Source organism: Pinus tabuliformis, chromosome 1_2 (genome assembly GCF_031772625.1).
Source record: "Pinus tabuliformis cultivar Carrire ecotype Pingquan chromosome 1_2, CPIR1, whole genome shotgun sequence".
NCBI classification, from domain to species: Eukaryota; Viridiplantae; Streptophyta; class Pinopsida; order Pinales; family Pinaceae; genus Pinus; species Pinus tabuliformis.
This window is the reverse complement of record NC_142298.1, coordinates 780,931,823-780,953,809: the sequence shown is the minus strand read 5'-3', so window position 1 is coordinate 780,953,809 and position 21,987 is coordinate 780,931,823. Positions and strand designations below refer to the sequence as shown.

Here is a 21,987-nt window from a genome sequence, read left to right as displayed (position 1 = left end):
TTCCCTGCTTCTTCATAGAACTACATCCCTCCGATTGCAAATTCATTGTTTTCCGTGCGACACTGTAGTACTATTTGAGAAATTATTCTCTGTTCCTCACAGTCGTGGTTAGATTATTTCAATATGGTGAAACCCTCTTGATACTGTGTAGGTGCCCAGTTAGGGTTTGATGGTTTTATTCCACTATAGTCAATATAAACTCATCCACGGACTCTGTAATTAGAATGTGATTTTTTTTATATCTCATTGTTCAAATTATATAAATCGTTATATGGCTTGAGGATTTTCATTTATATTTCACTATTTAAATTTTATCAGAATGTTATATGATTTGAGGATTTTCCTATAAAATTTTAGGATTTTCCCATTCCTTCGATTCATTCTGTCAAAATTATTCAGCATTGCCTTGGGGGCTTTGTTCAATATTTTAATGTTTTGTTGTTGTGTTGGATAGGAACCTCCATTTGGAAACAACGATCAATCCAACGATCAGTGCTCTCTCTCAACAATCGTGAGGATCCTTTTCCAAGTACATTTGCTCTTAGAAGCCCCAACCCTTTCATTTCACCAATCCCAGGTCCAGATCTTCTTGTATTATTTTTACAATCCCATGTCGAGCTTTGTTTTTGTTAATGACAGAAAACTGATGTCCAGGCTTGCAATGATGGGAAGGGGTAGTGTATCTAAAATCTACTCTGTCTCCCTAACCTCATCCCATTCATGTGGAGGGTTAGGGTTCTTAACTGTTTCTTGTCCATGCCATTAGTGCAACTTTACCTAATTTAATATGATTTTGTGTTCACTTTTGTAGTATGGTGTAGTTTTAGCTTTGTTAATAGGCCTGATTTGTTAATCACCATGATAGGTTATGTTCATGGTCACACATGGGGGATTAGGTTTTATTTTCATGTTAAATGCTGAGTAATACCTCATGGAAACATTTGTGTTTCGCCATCAAATTAATCATAAGGAGGAAGCTTCACTATTATTTGTATTGATTTCTTTGTCCAATTAAGCAGTTGTGACAAATTCAAAATTAAGTGGGAAGAATTAAAAAATCCCTCCATCAACCACTTCTCCTCTGTATTTGTTTTAAATCGGAGTCCAATGGTGGAATTTTGACATGAATAGTAGGATATGTACTTCACAGACTCAATTTCGAAAGGACTCTCTTGGGAGTTCTATAAAAGGGAACACCATTAATAGGCAGAGTGATTTCTACGCCAAATTGAAAATAATAAATAGGACAATTTGTATGATAATCAACCATATATATAGACACAAGTTACATACCTTTTTCTATTTTTTATTATAGAAAATCTGAATGTCTATGTTTTTGAAAAGGATAACTAGATAAGAGACTAACTCAGAAAGGATCTGGGGAGATTACAACACACGAGAAAAACATCAACTACCTTGAAACTGGGTAGTTGAGTCACTCCCTAAACGTAGCAAATAACAACTTTCAAAATTGGATATAATCTTAATGATATGGTGTTTTTATTTTGGTGACCGTAACTACTTGTAATTCACCATGAACAGTTCTCACTATCGTTCCATTATGCTAGAGATGTCCATCGAAATTAATCTTCCCAAATCACCTTTTAGATAAGCATTAACATCAAAGTACCATTACTGTGTGATCATAGCTTTAGTCAGTGCAGAATGGCTTCTCTTCAATGTTTCGTAGAGGCCTACATAAATTTGATTGCAAGGTATGCTTGGGCTCTAAACTATTGTCCTCACTTTTGCATCTAACACATTGCTTCAGATATCTGTGAACAATCACTTTGTTTAATGATGCATTTTCTAGGTAACAAATTCATCCATAGTTTTTTCATTGAATGAATCTTGATTGGCACTAATCCTCCATAATAGCTCTGATATCTATCTAAAAGTGACCAAGATTTAACTATTAGATATTTGAAGCCATCCTGAAGGTATTCTGGTAGTTCCTATTCAGCCATCCACAGTACTTCACTGAGATGTACTCTAGAACATATAATTAAATAATATAGGTGAGATTTGATTATAACATTGTACTGTGAATCGTCCAACCTCAAGATCTATTTGAAGCCCACTAAAGTCTATCAGCGAGAGATTTCCAAGTACCATACATTAAGAAATTAGGTCGCATCCTTTGCTTAGACCTAATAAAAATCAAACTCAATTTACTATTCCCGTGCTTAGTATTACTCTTTTCCTTAATTTGACGATGCTAGAAATCATGACAAAATGAAACCTAGAAATCGTCCTTCATATTCATCTCGTCCTCATTTCAATTCCACATTATCCTCCTTTTGATGAAAGGTTCGGGTTCAGTTTCCATTTCGAGCATTTTTGTTTGGCTCTCGTTTATTCTGCCTATGGGACAAACTCTTCAAAATTATCTCATGTTCTTGTGTGAGCCTCTCATTGCGAGTTATTAAATTATTCACTTATGCACGCAAATGTTGGACTCTTTCTAACACAGATACATTACCCTCGTGAGACTCCTCTCCCAATTGTATCCACATTTCTCGATCGACCCCTACATAAGATGCTTCTAGTATGTTTTGTGGTATAATTCCCCTTTGTATATTGTCTTTTTCTTCATTCACATGTTGTTTTCTTTAGTTCCCAAGATGCCATGGTGTTGGAACCTTGGCTCTCACACCACTTGTAATAATTATAGGAATACCAAAAAAATACTCACGACCATATTCTTACCATATGAATGTTATAAATTTTGATACACTACTTGGAAATATTCTTATGGTAAGGATTAAGGATATTTATGTTAATGTCATATAAATTTTTTGAAAGAATTTACCATTAGAACCTAAGCCTTTACATGTTCTTAACTTAATAGTTTGCAATTATTTACTCATATCCATGTTACCCCATATATATAACATATTATGGAGGTTGGTTTATCATCACATTCCTGTTGTTTTTGTTTGCTAATTAACATTGAAAACTTCGATGTCTATAAATCTTGATAGTTCCAACCTTTAGTAGTTTATTTATAAATCCCAAGGGTGGTCTCTAGAGAGTTCCATTCCCTAAACACCTGTGCCGATATCCACTCTGTGATCATAGCTTGATGATCTATTGGTAAGGCTTCAAGGGGGACAATTTAGGTAACCACTTTCACCTAAAGCTCCGCGTCTGATGGGCATTGTGGGGGTGAGTTTAAGGTTGAAGTCGCCCTGCAATATCGCGAGGGTTCCCTAACAAGGTGATGAAAATCTTATCAAGTAGAGTCTCCTACTACACCCAGTACCTTACATATGTTCCAGTTGGAATATGTCAGGTTAATTTATGGTTGCTTCGGTTGAACGCAAGGTTTTCTCGCAAAGTTTCCGCATTCCTCACTCGTTAACATTTAGGCAGAGTAATGATAGCAATAGCAGATGAGGTATTCTCCATTCTTAGGCTTACAGAGACACAAACTCTGAAATTTCATAAAATATTTGAATTAACCATTTTCATATGCTTCACAGTCACTATGGTTCCACCAAATTTAAAGACAACGCGCGAGGTTGCAGAATGAGTCTTTGTCTTTCTTTATTTTACATTTTGTTTAAAACAATGCCTCTTGTTAATTGACTTGTTTCTGGTTCAATTTTAAACAGGTGAGATTTCATCTAGGACCTTCACCCTGATGGTATGAATGTGGGTTGAGAGTAGTCTACTTCTAACACCAAGTCTCTTTCTCGGGTTGGTTCCCTACTTATTAATAGGGCTACATCCCCCTGATTGAAAATTCATTGTTTTCCATGTGGCACTGTAGTACTGTTTCAGGAATCGACCTCTGTTCCTCATGGTCGTGGTTAGGTTATTTCAATATGGTGAAACCCTCTTACTACCATCTAGGTGCCCGGTTAGGGTTTGATGGTTTTATTCCACTACAGTCAATATAAACTCATCCACGGATTCTGTAATTATAATGTAGCAATGGATAACTAGATAAGGGACTAACTCAAAAAGGATTTGTGTAGATTACAACACACAAGAAAAACTTCAAATACCTTGAAACTGGGTAGTTGAGTCACTCCTTAAGCATAGTAAATAACAACTTTCAAAATTGGTTATAATTTTAATGATAAGGTGTTTTTAATTTGGTGATCGTAAGTACTTGTAATTCACCATGAACATTTTTCACTATCCTTTGAGTATGCTAGAGATATCCATCGAAATTTATCTTCCCAAATCACCTTTTAGATAAGCATTAACGACAAAGTACCATTACCAAGTGATCAGAGATTTAGTTAGTGCAGAATGGCTTCTCTTCAATTTTTCATATAGGCTTCCATAAATTTGATTGCAAGGTATGCTTGGGCTTTAAACTATTGTCCTCACTTTTGCATCCAACACATTGCTTCAGATATTTGTGAACAGTCACATTGTTTTGATGATGCATCCTCCATGTGACCAATTCATCTGTAGTTTTCTCACTGAATGAATCCTGATTGGTAGTAATCCTCCATAATAGCTCTAATATCTATATAAAAGTGACCAACCATCATTTTTCTCTATATCTCCTTCAACCAAGATTTGACTATTAGAGATTCCAGGCCATCTTGAAGGTATTCTGATAGTCCTTATTCAACCATCCACAGTACTTCACTGGGACATACTTTGGAGCTTATAACTAAAAAATATAGGTGAGATTTGATTATAAAATTGTACTGTGAATCATCCAAACACAAGATCTATTTGAAGCCCACTAAAGCCTATCAGTGAGATATTTCCATGTACCAAACATTAAGCAATTAGGTCTCATCCTTCGCTAAGAGCCAATAAAAATCAAACTCAATTTACTATTCCTGTACTTAATATACTCTTTTCCTTACTCTAACAATTCCAAAAATCATGACAAGATGAAACCTAAAATCATCCTTCATCTTCATCTCATCCTCATGCCGATTCCACGTTATCCTCCTTTTGATGAAAGGTTAGAGTTCTGTTTCCATTGCAAGCATTGTGGTTTGGCTCTCATTTATTCTATCTATGGGACAAACTCTTCGGAATTCTCTCATGTTCTTGTGTGGGCCTCTCATTGTGAGTTCTTAAATTAGTCATTTATGCACGCAAGTGTTGGACTCTTTCTAACAGAGATACATTTCCCTCGCGAGACCTCTCCCAATTGTGTCCACATTTAAGGATCAGCCCCTACATAGGATGCTTCTTGTGTGTTTTGTGGTATACTTCCCCTTTGTATATTGTCTCTCATTGTCTCTATCTTCATTCACATGTTGTTTTCTTTAGTTCTCAAGATGGCATGGTGTTAGAACCTTGGCTCTCATACCACTTGTAATAATTATAGGAATACCAAAAAAGATACTGACAACAATATTCTTACCAGATGAATTTTATCAATTTTGATACACTACTTGGAAATAGTCTTATGGTAAGTATTAAGGATATTTATGTTAATGTTATATAAATGTTTTGAAAGAATTTACCATCCTAACCTAACCCTTTACATGTTATTAACTTAATACATTGCAATTATTTACTCATATCCATGTTACCACATATATATAACATATTATGGAGGTTGGTTTATCGTCACATTCCTTGTTTTTTTTTGTTTAATTAACATTGAAAACTTCGATGTATATAAATCTTGACAGTTCCAACCTTTACTAATTTATTTATAAATGCCAAGGGTTGTCTCTAGAGAGTTTCATCCCCTAAATACCTGTACTGATATCCACTGTGTGATCATAGATTGATGATCTAATAGTAAGGCTTCAAGCGGGATGGTTGAGGTAACCACTTTCACCTCAAGCTCCACGTCTAATGGGAATTCTGGTAGTGAGTTTAGGGTTGAAGTCACCCTGCAATATCGCAAGGGTTTCCTGAGAAGATGATGAAACTCTTATCAGGTAGAGTCTCCTACTTCGCCCAGTACCTTACATATGTTCCAGTTGGAATATGTCGGGTTAATTTCTGTCTGCTTGGGTTGAATGCAGGGTTTTCTTGTAGAGATTCCCCATTCCCGAGTCGTTAATGTTTAGGTGGAGTAATGGTGGCCATAGTAGATGAGGTATTCTCCATGCTTAGGCTCACAGAGACAAAATCTCTAAGATTGCATAAAAGGGTTTGAATTAACCATTTTCTTATGCCTTCATAGTAACTATGGTGCCACCGAATTTAAAGACAATGCCCGAGGCTGTAGAATGAGTCTTTGTCTTTCTTTATTTTACATTTTGTTTAAAACAATGCCTCTCATTAATTGACTTGTTTCTGGTTCAATGTTCAACGAGTCAAATTACCTCTAGGACCTTCACCTTGATGGTATGTGTGTGGGTTGAGAGTAGTCTACTTCTAACACCAAGTCTCTTTATTAGGTTGGTTCCCTGCTTCTTAATAGGGCTACATCCCTCCAATTGCAAATTCATTATTTTCCATGCGACACTATAGTACTGTTTGAGCAATCATCCTCTGTTCCTCACGGTCGTGGTTAGGTTATTTCAATATGGTGAAACCCTCTTGATACTGTCCAGGTACCCGATCAGGGTTTGATGGTTTTATTCCACTAAAGTCAATATAAACTCATCCACAAATTCTGTAATTAGAATGTGAATTTTTTTTATATCTCATTGTTAAAATTACATAAATCATTATATGGCTTGAGGATTTTCCTTTATATTTCACTATTTAAATTTTATCAGTATGCTATATGATTTGAGGATTTTCCTGTAGAATTTGAGGATTTTATTGTACCTTCGACTCATTCTGTCAAAATTATTTAGCATTTCCTTGACAGTTTCATTCAATATTTTAATGTTTCGTTGTTGTGTTGGATAGGAACCTCCATTTGGAAACAACAGTCAATCCAATGATCAATGCTCTTGCTCAAAAATCATGAGGCTTCTATTCTAGGTACATTTCCTCTTAGAAGCCCCAACCCTTTCATTTCAGCAATACCAGGTCTACATATTCTTGTATTAGTTTTTGCAATCCCATGTCCAGCTTTGTTTTTGTTAATGACAGAAAAACGATGTCCAACCTTGAAATGATGGGAAGGGGAAGGGCATCTAAAAGCTACTCTGTATCGTTAACATCATCCCATTCATGTGGAGGGTTAGGTTTCTTAATTGTTGTTTGTCCATGCCATTAGTGTAGTTTTACCCTAATTCAATATGCTTTTGTGTTCACTTTTGTAGTATGGTGTAGTTTTAGCTTAGTTAATAAGCTTGGTTTGTTAATCACCATGATAGGTTATGTTCATGGTTACACATGGGGGCTTATGTTTTATTTTCATGTGAAATGCTTAGCAATACCTCAGGGAAACATTTGTATTTCACCATCAAATTAATCATAAGGAGGAAGCTTCACCGGTATTTGTATTGATTTCTCTGTCTAATTAAGCAGTTGTGACAAATTCAAAACCAAGTGGGAAGAATTACAAAAGCCCTCCATCAACCACTTCTCCTCTCTATTTGTTTGAAATCAGACTCCAATTGCAGAATTCCGACGTGAATAGTAGGATATGTACTCCACAACCTCAATTTGGAAAAGACTCTGTCGGGAGTTCTGTAAAAGGGAACACCATTAATAGGCAGAGCCATTCATGCCCCAAAGTGGAAATCATAAATAGGACAACATGTATGACATCAACCATATATGTAGACACAAGTTACATACCTTTTTATGTTTCTTATTATAGAAAAATTTAATGTCTACGTTTTAGAAAAGGATAACTAGATAAGAGACTAACTCAAAAATGATTTGGGGTGATTAGAACACATGAGAAAAACTTCAACCACCTTGAAACTAGCTAGTTGAGTCACTCCCTAAATGTAGTAAATAACAACTTTCAAAATTCGTTATAATCTTAATGATAAGGTGTTTTTAGTTTGGTGACTGTAACTACTTGTAATTCACCATGAACATTATTCACTATTGTTTCAGTATCCTAGAGATCTCCATCAAAATTTATCTTCCCAAATCACCTTCCAAATAAGAATTAACGACAAATTACCATTACCGAGTGATCATAGATTTAGCGAGTACAGAATGGCTTCTCTTGGATTTTTCATATAGGCTTGCATAAATTTTATTGCAAGGTATGCCTGGGGTTTAAACTATTGTCCTCACTTTTGCATCCAACACATTGCTTCAGATATTTGTGAACAATTAGTTTGTTTCATGATGCATCCTCCAGGTGACCAATTCATTCATAGTTTTTTTACTGAATGAATCTTGATTGGCAGTAATCCTCCATAATAGCTATGATATCTATATAAAAGTGACCAACCATAATTTTTCTCTACATCGCCTTCAACCAAGATTTGATTGTTAGAGATTCCAAGCCATCTTGAAGGTATTCTGATAGTTCTTGTTCAGCCATCCACAGTACTTCACTGAGACATACTCTAGAACTTATAATTAAAGAATATAGGTGAGATTTGATTATAAAATTGTACTGTAAATCATCCAACCTCAAGATCTATTTGGCTCCCACTAAATTCTATCTGTGAGAGAATTCCAAGTACCAAAGACTAAGCAATTAGGTCACATCCTTTGCTAAGAGCCAATAAAAATCAAACTCAATTTATTGTTCCCATTCTTATTATTACTGTTTTCCTTACTCCGACTGTGCCACAAATCATGACAAGATGAAACCTAGAAATTGTCCAATCAAAAAAATCCAAAATGATGTTTTTGTTACCCACTAGCTTGCCTTGACAAGTGGCCTTTTCCCAACTCCAACAGGGTCAAAGAAAAACATTGTTATATGTCAAACTTCACTTATGCCTGCCATATATAACAATGTTTAACTCAATTGTGAGTTTATTAAGTTCAACCCAATTGTGCGTTTAGCTTTGTTTCTCTATTAGTGTAATGTGATGTAGTTTTCATTTTTGTTTGTCTGATAGATCATCTATATGTCTGGGGACTTGTAAACGATATTATTTTTGATAGGATGCTACTTCCTTTGCCATGCCCATTAACACTACATAGCTCATAATTTCCAATTATCATAATCAGTTGAAAACTGGCTGGGTTTATAGCTTTTGTTCCAATATCATAATTAAATAATGATACTGTTAGAGGCAACAGATTATGATAGTAATAGAGGCAATAAGTTAATGGATTTTGGATCAAGTTTGCAAAGATGAATGATTCAATAATCATAGAGATAGTTTTGAGTACATGTATGATTAAAATTATAAAAATATTATTATCTTCTTACATCCTTTAGCATAAAGATACCAACATACTTCTATTGATCGTCATGTTAAACGTCTTCCTCTGTTTCCACTGTAAAATTCCAATAATTATCCAATAATGCTTCTGTCTTCTTTTCTATCTTATGTAATCAACAATGGCAGTAGGTAAGCAGTATGATTCCTTGTGTACATTGATATTTGAGCTTGCACTAACTTGACATGGCTTGACTAGTAATTTCTAAATTTAAGCATAAATCATGCAATCTCTTATCTGGATATCATCCATTCTTTCATGGCAATCCCAGTTCTTGGTCCATGCTTCTTTCTTTATCTATGTTGGAGTTGTGATCCTTGGTCTCCCATGTTTGTATGACTTGAATTTGATTGACTAAAAATACATTTTTATTACTTTATTTATGTCTATGCTTAGAAGACTTCAATATCACCAAATTATAGAAATATATAAATAATCCAAAACCATCCTTAAATTGTGCATAGACTTTTTATTAATCTCATGTTATTTATTTCACAATGACAATTGATAGTGATGTAGAAAATAATCATCAGTAACTATTTTCTTAACAAATGTTGATTACTAACTATGTAGTTGACATCAATTTCAAACTAGAATACAAATCTGACACAATCTAATAACGAACGATTCAAGTTTTGAATTAGAGGAAAATGATGTGTGTTTCTAGATGTAGGAATGTGATTTTGAAACTTGTTTGTTTCTAGATGTAGGAACATCATTTGGAAACTCTTTTGAAGGTTCTAAAAGAGAAGGGAATATATGATTGATGCCCACATGCACCACAATGCTTTCCCATCCATGGAAATTAGTGTTTATGTTCCAACCTAGTGCTTGAAAATTTCACTACTTCAATGCATATTCATGATAGGATTACTCATCATTAAAGGCTTATTATTATCCTTCTCAAATTATCTTCAAATTATTCTAATTGGATTACTTATCATTTAAAGATAAGTATGATTATCTTCCTCTAATTATCCTCCTCGGGTGACAAAACCTCAGACCTGATAACTGGGAGGGTATCTCTCCAATACTTAATTTCCACATAATATCCATATGACATTCTTGACCAATGTTGTTGTTTTTCTTTTGTTTCCCAACCATGGCTTGTGTCAACATATAAAAATCCAAATGAAATCCAGTATTAGATAATGGAGTTCCAAATGAAATCCAGTTTTAGATAATGGAGTTCCACCTTATCATCAGTTGGGTTTGAAAGGCATGTTGAGGGTTGTACTTCTAAGTTGGACCTTTCCCATTGATAGTTTGGGTACAATAATTTTTACAGTTACAAAATCCATGAAAATTTCATGTAATTCCATAAATTCAATTCTGTAATCTCTATTCCTTGTCAGTTAGCATATCCTACTATTATTTGAGTACCATTTGGTTAGTGATGTCCACCTACTGAAGCATTTAGCAGATCACAAACAATGCTAATTCTAAGCGTGCACACATATGTTACAATAGTAATCCCAATCCCAATAGAATTTCAATTAATGAATTCAGAAGTTTTCCATATGATCTTAATTTCTATTCCAAGCTCACTACACAAGAAAATTAGACATTCTAAGACACATTGACTAGTACTATTCTAAATGTGAAATAAAAGAACTGAATGATTTTTGGTTCAAGTGCAGTTTCACATTCTTCAATTTCATGACATGACACTTTTAGTGAATATGAATGTTGCTTCTGATCCTTATCAAGAAAATACCCCAGGTTTTCTGAATCAATTGGGAACTTCACATACAGTCCCTTACTGGTTAGCTGATTCAAAAATTCTACTACCCTCATAGTAGTTTCAGTATCCATCACTTCAAGGGTATGGGTGTCCTGTGAGTTCTCAACCACAAAGCTTGAACTTGGAAAATCCTTAAAATTCAAGGAGTTGGGGCCATGCTTGAGGGCTTCCTTAAAACACTTGGATGTAGTAATAGAAGAAGCACCCCCCCCCCCCCCACCTTGGCTCCACCTTTCAACTCTATGATGAGGGAGATTGAAGCCTCATTTATGATGCCATAATTCCTTTCTTAGTATCCTGTCTTTGTACAAAAGTCTCAAAAGTGTAGCTGAAATTCTTGTATGTTCTTGGATTTTGGTAGCAAGCTTTGCTACTAATTCAACTGTTGACATCATAATACAAAGCGTCCCTTTGATAGATGTTTTACCAATATGGTGAAAAGGGGCAGGTCTGAAATTAAGGATCCTTGCTTTACAAGTTCTATCTATGGTGAGAGAGGGAAAAATGCATGTCCGCCCTCTTCATTCTAGCGGAAATTTCTTACAAACATATTTTAGACATCCATCTTTCATTCAAGCATTCTTCTAAACACTTTGCATATAACCAAAAATCCCTTACCTACCAGACACTCTGGCATCGACCTTACCATAATAGAGGAGTCACTAGTGTACAATGGTAAGAATCTTTTATAACAGAGATGTGACTTATAGCATGGCAAAACCATGGGACCTCCCATAAAGCCAATACCCCCTGTGCCAGCCTGTTCCTTTGATAAACTGCAATTAAACAGTCAACATATGTTTGTCTAGTAAAAAGTCTAAAACTATGTTTCTTTTTTGGTTATTATTTTATTTTTAATATTTTTGTTTTTGGTATAAAATAATTATATTATTGTAACATGTATAGCTAAAAATATTTACATTACACATAGGTTCTGAGGCTCTGGAGGGTCGCCTCATTCTTAAATTTCAACATCCTTCTTTCTGAAGGTTTGACTTTGAAGCCCATAATATCTGGAGTACTTCTGATATGCCAAAGATTTGAATGTTCAAAACAAAATGCTATTGTTGTAGGGCTACAGCTTTGAAAACCATGCCTGAGCTCTGGACTGATTTAACATTAAGCCCAAATGAAAATAAATCATTTGACTTGTAATGTTGAATTTTAGGCTGAAATGAGTTACTCTGACTTTGACACGGTTGATCTCCAAAATTAACACTCCTCTCAACTGCCTGGGCTAGGCCCAATTGACAATACACACACTCACACACTCTGTTTGTAGTCTTACCTTTACATTTCCCACACCACTTTTGCAATGGCTAGATAAACACCCAAGAATAATATGGAATGAAGCACTCATGGTGTTAGAAGGAGAAGCATTTGGGTTCGATTTTAGGTGGTGAATTGGGACCCTGCCAATAAGGATAATTTAGCTATGGTTGTAGGCACTATTGAATCCCCATGAACAAGCTCCAACTTGATCTTTGTATGAGATCTCTAGCCAAGATGGGCTAGCCAAACCACCTCCTAGTTAAATTTGCTAGATTCAATTGCTTTATGATTTTACTTGTTAGTACCTTTAAAGAGGAAACACTTTAACACAAATTGAACAAGTAAATACAAACTTAATTTATATATGTATCAAAGTTACTTTGAGAGTTGCATGGCATGCTTAATTTTGTATAGAAGCAAGGGAAAACTTGAAGGGTTGATCACAACAAACATGTATGGTCAATTATGATTATCATAGGTATATTAGTTTGGTTTGCCCAATCTAGAACATGCACACTTTGTTACTACTATTAAAGGAATGTCATGATGGTTTACTGGTTTAACGTCATGTACATTTGGTTGTGTCTATTAAAGGCATGTTAGTTCAATGAAAAAACCAATGGTTTCTCAACTTGGTCAACGTAGTGAGTTATGTGTTAATCATCTCAGTGAACAACATATCAAGTCAATTAGCTTAGTCATTCACATGCACAGTCCATTGTCACTATTAGTGACATGTTAGGTTGGATATTAACATGTATTTTTTATTAACATTATCTACGAGATTAACCAAATTAGCATGCATATTTGACTACAATTGTGTGAGAAATGTTATATAGGTCAACCCCATCAACAACATTTATGCTCAATTGCTCATGTTAGATGCATGACACAATGGTCACTTGATTAGTAACATGTACATCTTGGTTATCACTATTAAAGGTGTGTTGCATTGGTAACTTGATCAACGACTTGTATATTTGGTTACAATTATTAAAGCCTCACTTGATTGTTTAATGTAGTAAATGGAGTGTAAGATTGGTTACCATTGACAAAGGCACGTTTTGTTGGTTAAATTAGTTAACATCATATGCATTCAACTATGATTGTCAGAGCCATCCAAGGCTACTAAACCCATTTAAAGTAGTGCATAACATCGATGGGGGCTTGCTTATTGCATTGTGTGTGAGTATAGTGTGTTATTCTTTTTGTAAGTCGAAGATTTTTCATTAATCAAAATAAATCCCACTTGAGAATATGACATCCGAGAGAGGAAGGGAGGACAAAAATTTATGCCCAAACCAAATTATATTCTTATACTCTCGAGAATATTACCTCAACGTGCAGAAGATCTTCATGACTCCATGTTGGCTTTAGTATGTAGGACAGAGTGTGGTAAATATGAAGATAGCAGTATTCTCAAGCTGAAAATGTGTATTCGAGATATGCATCATTTTTGTGCCAAGAATAGTAATATGAGAAATGAATGTTTTGGTATTTATCTTGGTAACATGGCAACAAATTTGCGAATCTGGAATGCTTTGCATCTTGAGTTGGCCAATGAAACAATCAATTTGGCTATGCTTGGGAAGGTAGTATACTATAATACAAAGGTGTGCACTTGTACTATTTTAGGCCTCTATAGGATTTGAAATATCTATTTTTGTCATTGTTTTTTAGTAAACTGTAATCTAACTGGTTGATTCGATAAGCCAAAAAATGAGCCCTAACCTGACCACATTTTACACGACTATAATGAAGACAATATCAAAGAAAATGAAGATGATATAGATATATTGAGAAACAAACATTATGAATCCCACATTTTGAAGGATTCTCAAGCTTCTGCTATATTTAGTGCAGTTAATGATACTAAGAAGAAAAGGCATCCCTATATAAATCTGATCTAGGGCCCTCATGGGACAGTGAAGACCTCGATGCTCGTTTCAGTTCCTTTTGTCTTACATCATCAAAGGTACAAAGTACTAGTGTGTTCACCAACAAATGCTACATTATCAAAAATTGTGCTGAGATTCTTGAAATTAGTTACAATTCCATTTGATTAGTGCCCCGATATATGCAACTTTCCTTGTGTTCTAACCTTGAGTGACCTTCTACTAGTTGGAAATGAGGAGTTCTTGGATGTTGAAGGTCCTCTGGAAAATATTTTCCTTCCATATTGAGAGGAACACTTTCTAAAATGTTGTGTGCCAATGATGGGATGGAGGCAGACTTTGAGCACCTCCTGCTGCTATTGGTGGGTTTGAGGTACTTTAATTTTTTGACTTTGAGCACCTCCTGCTGTTGTTGGTGGGTTTGAGGTACTTTAATTTTTTGACTTTGAGCACCTCCTACTGCTATTGGTGGGTTTGAGCTGCTTGAATTTTGTAGAATAGTTGTCGTTAATATTCCACAGGTCAATCCTAGTGGTCAAAGTACTCCCATTTTGCAAAATTTATGATACAAATCTACAATTTTCAAACAAAGGATTTTGATGATTTTTTCAGGTTAAATGTGTTGCATAGAGTCAGTCCTAATGATCAAAGTACTTTGCAAAGTTTATGATAGAAATATACAATTTTCAAACAAAGGCTTTTGATGACTTTTTCAGGTCTAATGTATCCCTGAGAAGTTTAAATCCATAGCAGAGTATGTTGCCTCTTTTATTTCACATCTAATAGAAGAAACGAGGGCAGAACTCCACAATACCCTTGAATCCATCTTTGAAGCTCCATATGCAGCTGTAGAATTTCCCGAAAAAATACGACCATCACATGGTGCAATGGAGGTATACAAGATGCTTATTGATAGAGAATATGTCATCTGAGAGAGGAAGGGAGGACAAAACCTTATGCCAAAACCAAATGATATTCTTATACTCACGACAAGAGTATGTCAACATGTGGAAGTTCTTCATGACTCCATGCTAGCTTTATTAAGTAGGACAGAGTGTGGTGAATATGAAGATAACAGTCTTCTCGAGGTGAAAACATGTGTTCCAGATATGCATAATTTTTGCGCCAAAAAAAAGAAATATGAGAAATGAATGTTTTTGTATTTATCTTGGTAACATGGCAACAAATTTTTGAATCTGGAATGCTTTGCATCCTATGTTGGACAATGAAACAATAAATTTGGTTATGCTTGGGAAGGCAATATACTATAATACAAAGGTGTGCACTTGTACTATTTTAGGCCTCTATAGAATTTGAAATATATATTTTTTTCATTGTTTTTAGTGAACTGTGATGTAACTAGTTGAATGGACAAGAAAGAAAATGAGCCATAACCTGACTATGTTTTACAGGACTATAATGAAGATGATATAGATATATTGAGAAACAAACATTATGAGTTAGGCATGTTGAATGATTCTCAAGCTTCTGCTATATTTAGTGTTGTTAATGCTGCTAAGAAGAAAAGGCATCCTTGTATAAATCTGATCCAGGGCTCCCCTAGGACAGGGAAGACCTTGATGTTGGTTTCACTTCTTTTTGTCTTACTTCATCAGAGGTACAAAGTACTAGTGTGTGCACCAACAAATGCTGCAATATCAAAAATTGCACTGAGATTCTTGAAATTAGTTACAAGTCCATCTGATTAGTGCCCTGATATATGCAACTTTCCCTGTGTTTTGACCTTGAGTGACCTTCTACTAGTTGGAAATGAGGAGCGCTTGGATGTTGAAGGTCCTTTGGAAAATATTTTCCTTCCATATCGAGAGGAATGCCTGTTAAAATGTTGTGTGCCAATGACAGGATGGAGGCAGAGAGTGGCATCTTTTCTTGAATTAGTAGTTTCACAATATGAGGTTTTTCAAGAAACAACACAGAAGACACAATTAGTTAACTTTCTACAATTTGTCAGAAAAAGGCTTGGAAACTTAGCTGCAGACTTTTTTGAGTGTGCAGGGATTTTATTGAATGATTATCGAGGACCAATCTCAAAGAAACAGGATTTGGATTATCTGACTGAAGTTGTTGAGTTTTTTGTAAATCTAATTAAGAAAAATGCATGTAAAGAGAAAATTCTTAGAGCATGCTTTTCCAGTGATGCAAAAATTTGTGAAGAGGCAAGAAAGTGCATAGAGATATTTAGAGAGAGAGTGATTAACAATAGAAAGTTATTAAAAGAAGCCCTTTTCTTCTCGAGAAGTGAATGTATCCATCTCCTAAGGAAGGAACTACGCTGTGCAAGAACAATCCCCAGGAAAAACATTTTAAAAATGTGTTTGTCAGGTGCTAAAGTGGTCTTTTCAACTGTATCATTGCCTAGAAAGAGCTGCATGAAATTGGCAACAAAATTTGTCTGTTTGATTATTGATGAGTTGGCCCAGCTCAAATAGGCCAAATCTACAATTTAACTATAGATTGAAGTTGTAACACATGCATTTCTGATAGAAGATCCAAAGCAACTACCAGCAACAGTAATCAACAAGGTTTGTTTACAGTGGCCTTTTCAAAAGTCTCTTCCAAATTTCATTTTCCTAAAAGTTCTTATAAATTTATTAATTCCATGTAATGATTGGTTCATCATATTTTGGAGAAATGAAATATGGAAGAAGTCTCTTTGAATGAATTGAGAGGCTTGGACACCTAGTTCATCTTCTAAATGTACAATATCGCATGCATCCATTGATAAGTCTTTTCCCAAATAGGGAGTTTTATGACAACTGTATTGAGAGTGGTCCGAATGTGGAAATGAAGCCATATTTCTATGGCTATATGACATCAGAAATGTATGGAGAATACATATTTATTAATATAAACAATGGAAGAGACGAGGAAGATAATTTTGGGAAGAGTAAGAGGAACATCATGGAGGTTGTTGTTGTCATGTACATACTTTCTAAACCATACAAAGGTAATTTCACTATTCTATTTGATTTGTATGTATAAAAATGTGTTTTCTTATGTCCTAATTGGACCATTTTCAAATTGGTGTAGTGAAATGTCGAATTAGACCATTTTCAAATTGGTAAATTATTGTATTGAAATACCTTTAAAATTTCAAGTGGGTACATATGTGTCCTGAAGTAGTGCTTTTTTTCTTAACTATTCATGTTTCGAAAAGTATGTTGTTTATCTCAAATGATTTATAATAATGCACTTGTTAATTGATTAGTTTGGCCCTTCATACTGAAGATAATAAGAAGAAATGCATTCTAAAGGCTGTTCAATCTTATTGTTAAATTAAAAGAGGAAAAGCATAAAAAAACAAAAATGTGTATTAGTTGGATTTTGTGTTATGTAAGGTCTGTATCCATGTTTTTTGAATTGATAGAAGGTCATATTTTGTTGAGAATACAATTTTTTTTGTTAATAATTGTTCATTGTTTTCTTTTTTAGAAAACTAGTATCAGTTCCAAGGAAAAACTTGTCAAATCTCTTCTCTTCTTCCTTGGAGTATCTGGGTGGAGGGCATCTGAACTGCCAGCCATAATGGTGGTTGGTAATCCTGAGGGACTCTTATTGGATTTGAACTTGTGACCTATAGTCTCCTCATTAGCAACATGCCTTGGCCAGATGGTTCAATTGAGCTAACTCTTAGGGCTGAAATTTTGGTTGTAGCCAAAACAGTTAGTGTCTAGTCTTAAGGATGACAAGAGTGTTGGCTTTGATCTGCTTATAGGGTTAGTGTAGTGCAAGCTTCACACATTTGACCACTAACTTTGGGTGCTCCCATGGCAATATCAAGGGCCAAATTCTCTCATGGGAATTGAACATTGGTCATTATTGAAAAGCTCACCATTCCTCACCAATGGGTTCAAACCCCTTTGGGCAACTAGTAGCCATCAATAACATATACTCCCTTTGCTAGAAAGAATGTACCATGAACGTAGGTTTGGAGAACTTCTTTTAGTAGGGAGAAAATGATGAGGCTTAATAATCAAAATCAGAAGTGTGCATAATATAATTTAATAGAATTTATATGCTCTTGATTTTGTAGGTCAAACATGTTGTCGTTTCACTACCATAGAGGTTTTGTGAGCCTGAGTGCGTTGTATGATACTTTGAATTTTGCATTATGAATGTCAAATTAGAATAGTTATTTGGACATTTTCTTTTTACATTTGAAGTTTCTATAATCTCTCACAGGAAAAATAAGTTTGCAAAGCCTGCATTTATGGTTTTATATATTCTCTCATATCTGGCAGAATTGCTTTCTATTTTTAAAATATAGATTAAAATATTTCTGACTTGTTTTCTTGTATGGCCATTAGTAGAAACCCTCCTATCTTGACATCAAATATTGCAAGTACCCCTTTATTTACAAATGCTAGGCCTTGAAACTTTCCCTGGCGTTAATAAGATTACCACCAAGCCTCAGAAGGATAGGTGGGTGTTCACTGACACCAACAGTGGCATCATTGTTCTTGCAGAGGGACGTCTGATAAACTTGGGCTGTGCAACTGGCCACCCATGTTTTGTCATGTATTGATCCTTTACAAACTAGGTAAATATTTCTAATGCTCTGCAACCATTGTTTGTACATACTAGATTTCTCAGGCATACCATTCCCTTTATTATATTGTTGCATATGATCCATTGCTATTTTCCAAAAATCCCCATTCCCTTTACCTAGCCCCGTTACATTAAAACTCATGCAACATATGGTGGAGTGGGTCATGCTTGTCATAAAAGTGTCCAATTTCACCAATCAATATCATAGTCATGCTCTCTGTCCTTTTTCATAAACATTCTGTTGTTTTTTAATAGATGTTTTTAGGTGGGTGTGGTGGGGATGTTGAGATCTCTTCTCGAGTTTTTGAAATGGGATCTTGCTTATATGCTCTGATTTGGATTTGGATTCTTCCCTCATTTATTTGTCGCTTGTTGTTTTTTAATAGATGTTTTCAAGTAGATGTGTGATTTTTGAGATCTGGTGAGGGTGATTTGAAGCAGGATCTTGTCTAGGTGTTGTGGTTTGGATTTGAAATTTGTTCTCATTTCTTTTGAACTCACTTTTCTAGTGGGTTTGTTGTTGTTTAGATCTTATCAGGGTGTTTGAGATGTGGAATCTTGATTAGTTGTTGTGTTTTTGGTTCTAGCAATGAGTTTTGTAGTTGTTTTAAAGCAGTTAGGATCTCATCATCAAACTGTTATACGGATTTATAGTATAATATGGTAAATTTCAGATTGTTATTTATCCGTTTTGATAGTATTATATTATATCTATTTAGAGTATTAGGAAGTATCTTAATATTAATGATAATATTAATCATGCGATACTAGCTTCCTGTTGTTGGATCTCATATGGCCTTGGGGGCATTTTGGTCTCATTCATGATGTTATGAGTTGCACTTCTCTTGTTAGTTGGCTTGATTCTTAGGTTTCATTGAGATCACATCATGATTCTTTCGGAATAGTTAGCTTGCATTGCATTACATTTTAGGATTCACTAGTTTCCACTACATTAAACAAAGCTTCAATTTTCAGGGTGTTGGACCAATGTGAGTTCATGGTGGGTGTAGAAGAATCTTCATATTTAAAATCAAGGACCTTTGCATATATTAAATTATCTGGTTATGATGGGTTAATATTAGCTAAGTTTTTATGAGATGATTGGACTTGTATCGAAGTTTTGAATTATTGTGAATTATAGATCCAGGGCCAAATTTCTCAGATCTTTTTTTTCTTCAAAAATTTTCTATTGTAGATGCAGTTTGTGTTGATTCTGATTCTCTTTCTTCTTTTGCAGTTTGAAAACTTGTATGGATGTAGGCACTCTCTCCCAGACGGTCTTATGAGAGCCACAAATGTCATGATTGTTGGTAAGGTTGTTGTTGTTTGTGGGTTTGGAGATGTTGGCAAGGGTTGTGTTGCAGCCTTGAAAGTCATTGGAGCTAGGGTCATTATTATAGGGATTGATCCTATATGTGCCTTGCAAGCAGTTATGGAATTCCTTCCTGTTCTCACCCTTGAGGATGTAGTTAGCACTGATGATATCTTTGTGACAACCACTGCCAATAAGGACATCATCATGGTAGATCACATGAGGAAGATGAAGAACAATGCCATTGTTTGTAACATCAATCACTTTGACAATGAGATTGATATGCAAGGCCTTGAAAATTTCCCTAGCGTTAAGAAGATTACCATCAAGCCTCAGACTAATAGGCGGGTGTTCCCTGACACCAACAGTGGTATCATTTTTCTTGCAGAGGGACATTTGATGAACTTGGGTTGTGCAACTGGCCACCCAAGTTTTGTCATGTCTTGCTCCTTTACAAACCAGGTAAATATTTCTAATGCTCTGCGGCCATTTCTTTTACATATTATATTGTGTAGGCATACCAATCCCTTGATTATATTATTGTGTATGATCCATTGCTACATAGGTGGATGTTTGATAGATGGTGCATAATCTCTAGTTTTTGTTGTAGGTCATTGCTCAATTAGAGCTCTGGAACGAGAAGAAATTAGGGAAATATGAGAAGAAGGTCTATGTTCTACCTAAGCATATAGATGAGAAGGTGGCTGCTCTGCACTTTCCCAAGTTGGGTGCCAAGATAATGAAGCTTTCTCCTGATCAGGTAGAGTATATCAATGTGCTTGTTGAGGGACCTTACAAGCCTTCTCACTACTGATACTGAAAATATCTAACATTTGGGATGGCTTGTTGGACGAGTAGAAAATGTCCTCACTATTTGCAAATAATAGAAACTGTAGCATTTATTTTTGCAGCTCCATTGTTTTAAGGGAACTTGAAAGCCTCCTTAATGCATACTGAAGATATGATATTTTGGGTGAGACATACTCGATGAGTATCAAGTAGCAATGCTCCTCGACATATAAAGATCTGGCCTCTCTTTGTCGGCATCTCCATTGTTTGGGTAGAATTATAATAAAATTTTTCTATCGCTTGTATGCATGGCTATTGAATTTCTTGCAGCATCACATCAAGCATCTCATTTTAAGGAAGCATGGGCTTGCAACACCCAAACAACAAAATCCCATGAACATTTCTTGGTACATATTTGTAAAGATTTTATAAAGATTGTAAATCATGTGTTAGTTTTTTTTTTTTTTTTTTTTGTTTTGTTTTTGTCTTCTTTTTTTTTGTGTTAATCAATGGCTATAAATGTAGTTTCCAGGATTTCCATAACTCTTCACATAATTCTTTAAAGTGTGCTAGCTCAATGGAAGAGCATCTGCCTTACAAGTAGAAGGTTGGTGGGGTGAGATATTTATGGATTCATTATTTTGTATTGTCTCTAGAGAAACAAAAGTGATGTTTAAAAAAAAATTGTGTTATCTCTAGAGAGACAATAGCTAGTATTAAAGACATATTGTCTCTAATCCAAGTTTTCTCTCTATAGAGACAAAAATGAAATTGTCTCAAGAGAGACAAAAATGAAATTGTCTCCTAAGAGACAAAATGATTGTGTTATACATCGTCTTTATAGAGACGATTTTTTAAGACAATAATTTTTTAGACACCCACTTGAGGACAATATTTAAGACAATACACAAGTTTTTTTTATCTCAAGTTAAGACAATTTACCCAAAAATTGTCTCAAACATTGTCTTAAAACCCCCCTTTATGTAGTAGTGATGCATTTCTTCCATATACTTTAATGAATTAAGTATATAGTAAATATAATACTATTGCAACACAAGTACAATTTTACATTGTCACGAAGAGGAATGGGACTGAAGGATACGGGAAGCAGATGTGTCTTATAAAAAAATTGAATTTATTTTCTTTATGAAAATATTATGTACCAATTCCTAACCCTTTGGTTGTGGCATTGCAATTACAAG

At 34.9% G+C, this 21,987-nt stretch overlaps 1 protein-coding gene across 1 annotated transcript in view; it reads left to right on the top strand.

The window, feature by feature from the left end:
• Positions 1–20,810, top strand: part of LOC149208194 (adenosylhomocysteinase-like) — a 129,039-nt gene extending 108,229 nt beyond the window's left edge. The window contains exons 2-4 of the mRNA XM_089398261.1: positions 19,404–19,449; positions 19,920–20,458; positions 20,607–20,810. Of these exons, the coding sequence (XP_089254387.1) occupies positions 19,404–19,449; positions 19,920–20,458; positions 20,607–20,810 (789 nt within the window). The remainder of the gene's footprint in view (positions 1–19,403; positions 19,450–19,919; positions 20,459–20,606) is intronic.
• Positions 20,811–21,987: the final 1,177 nt, after the last annotated feature.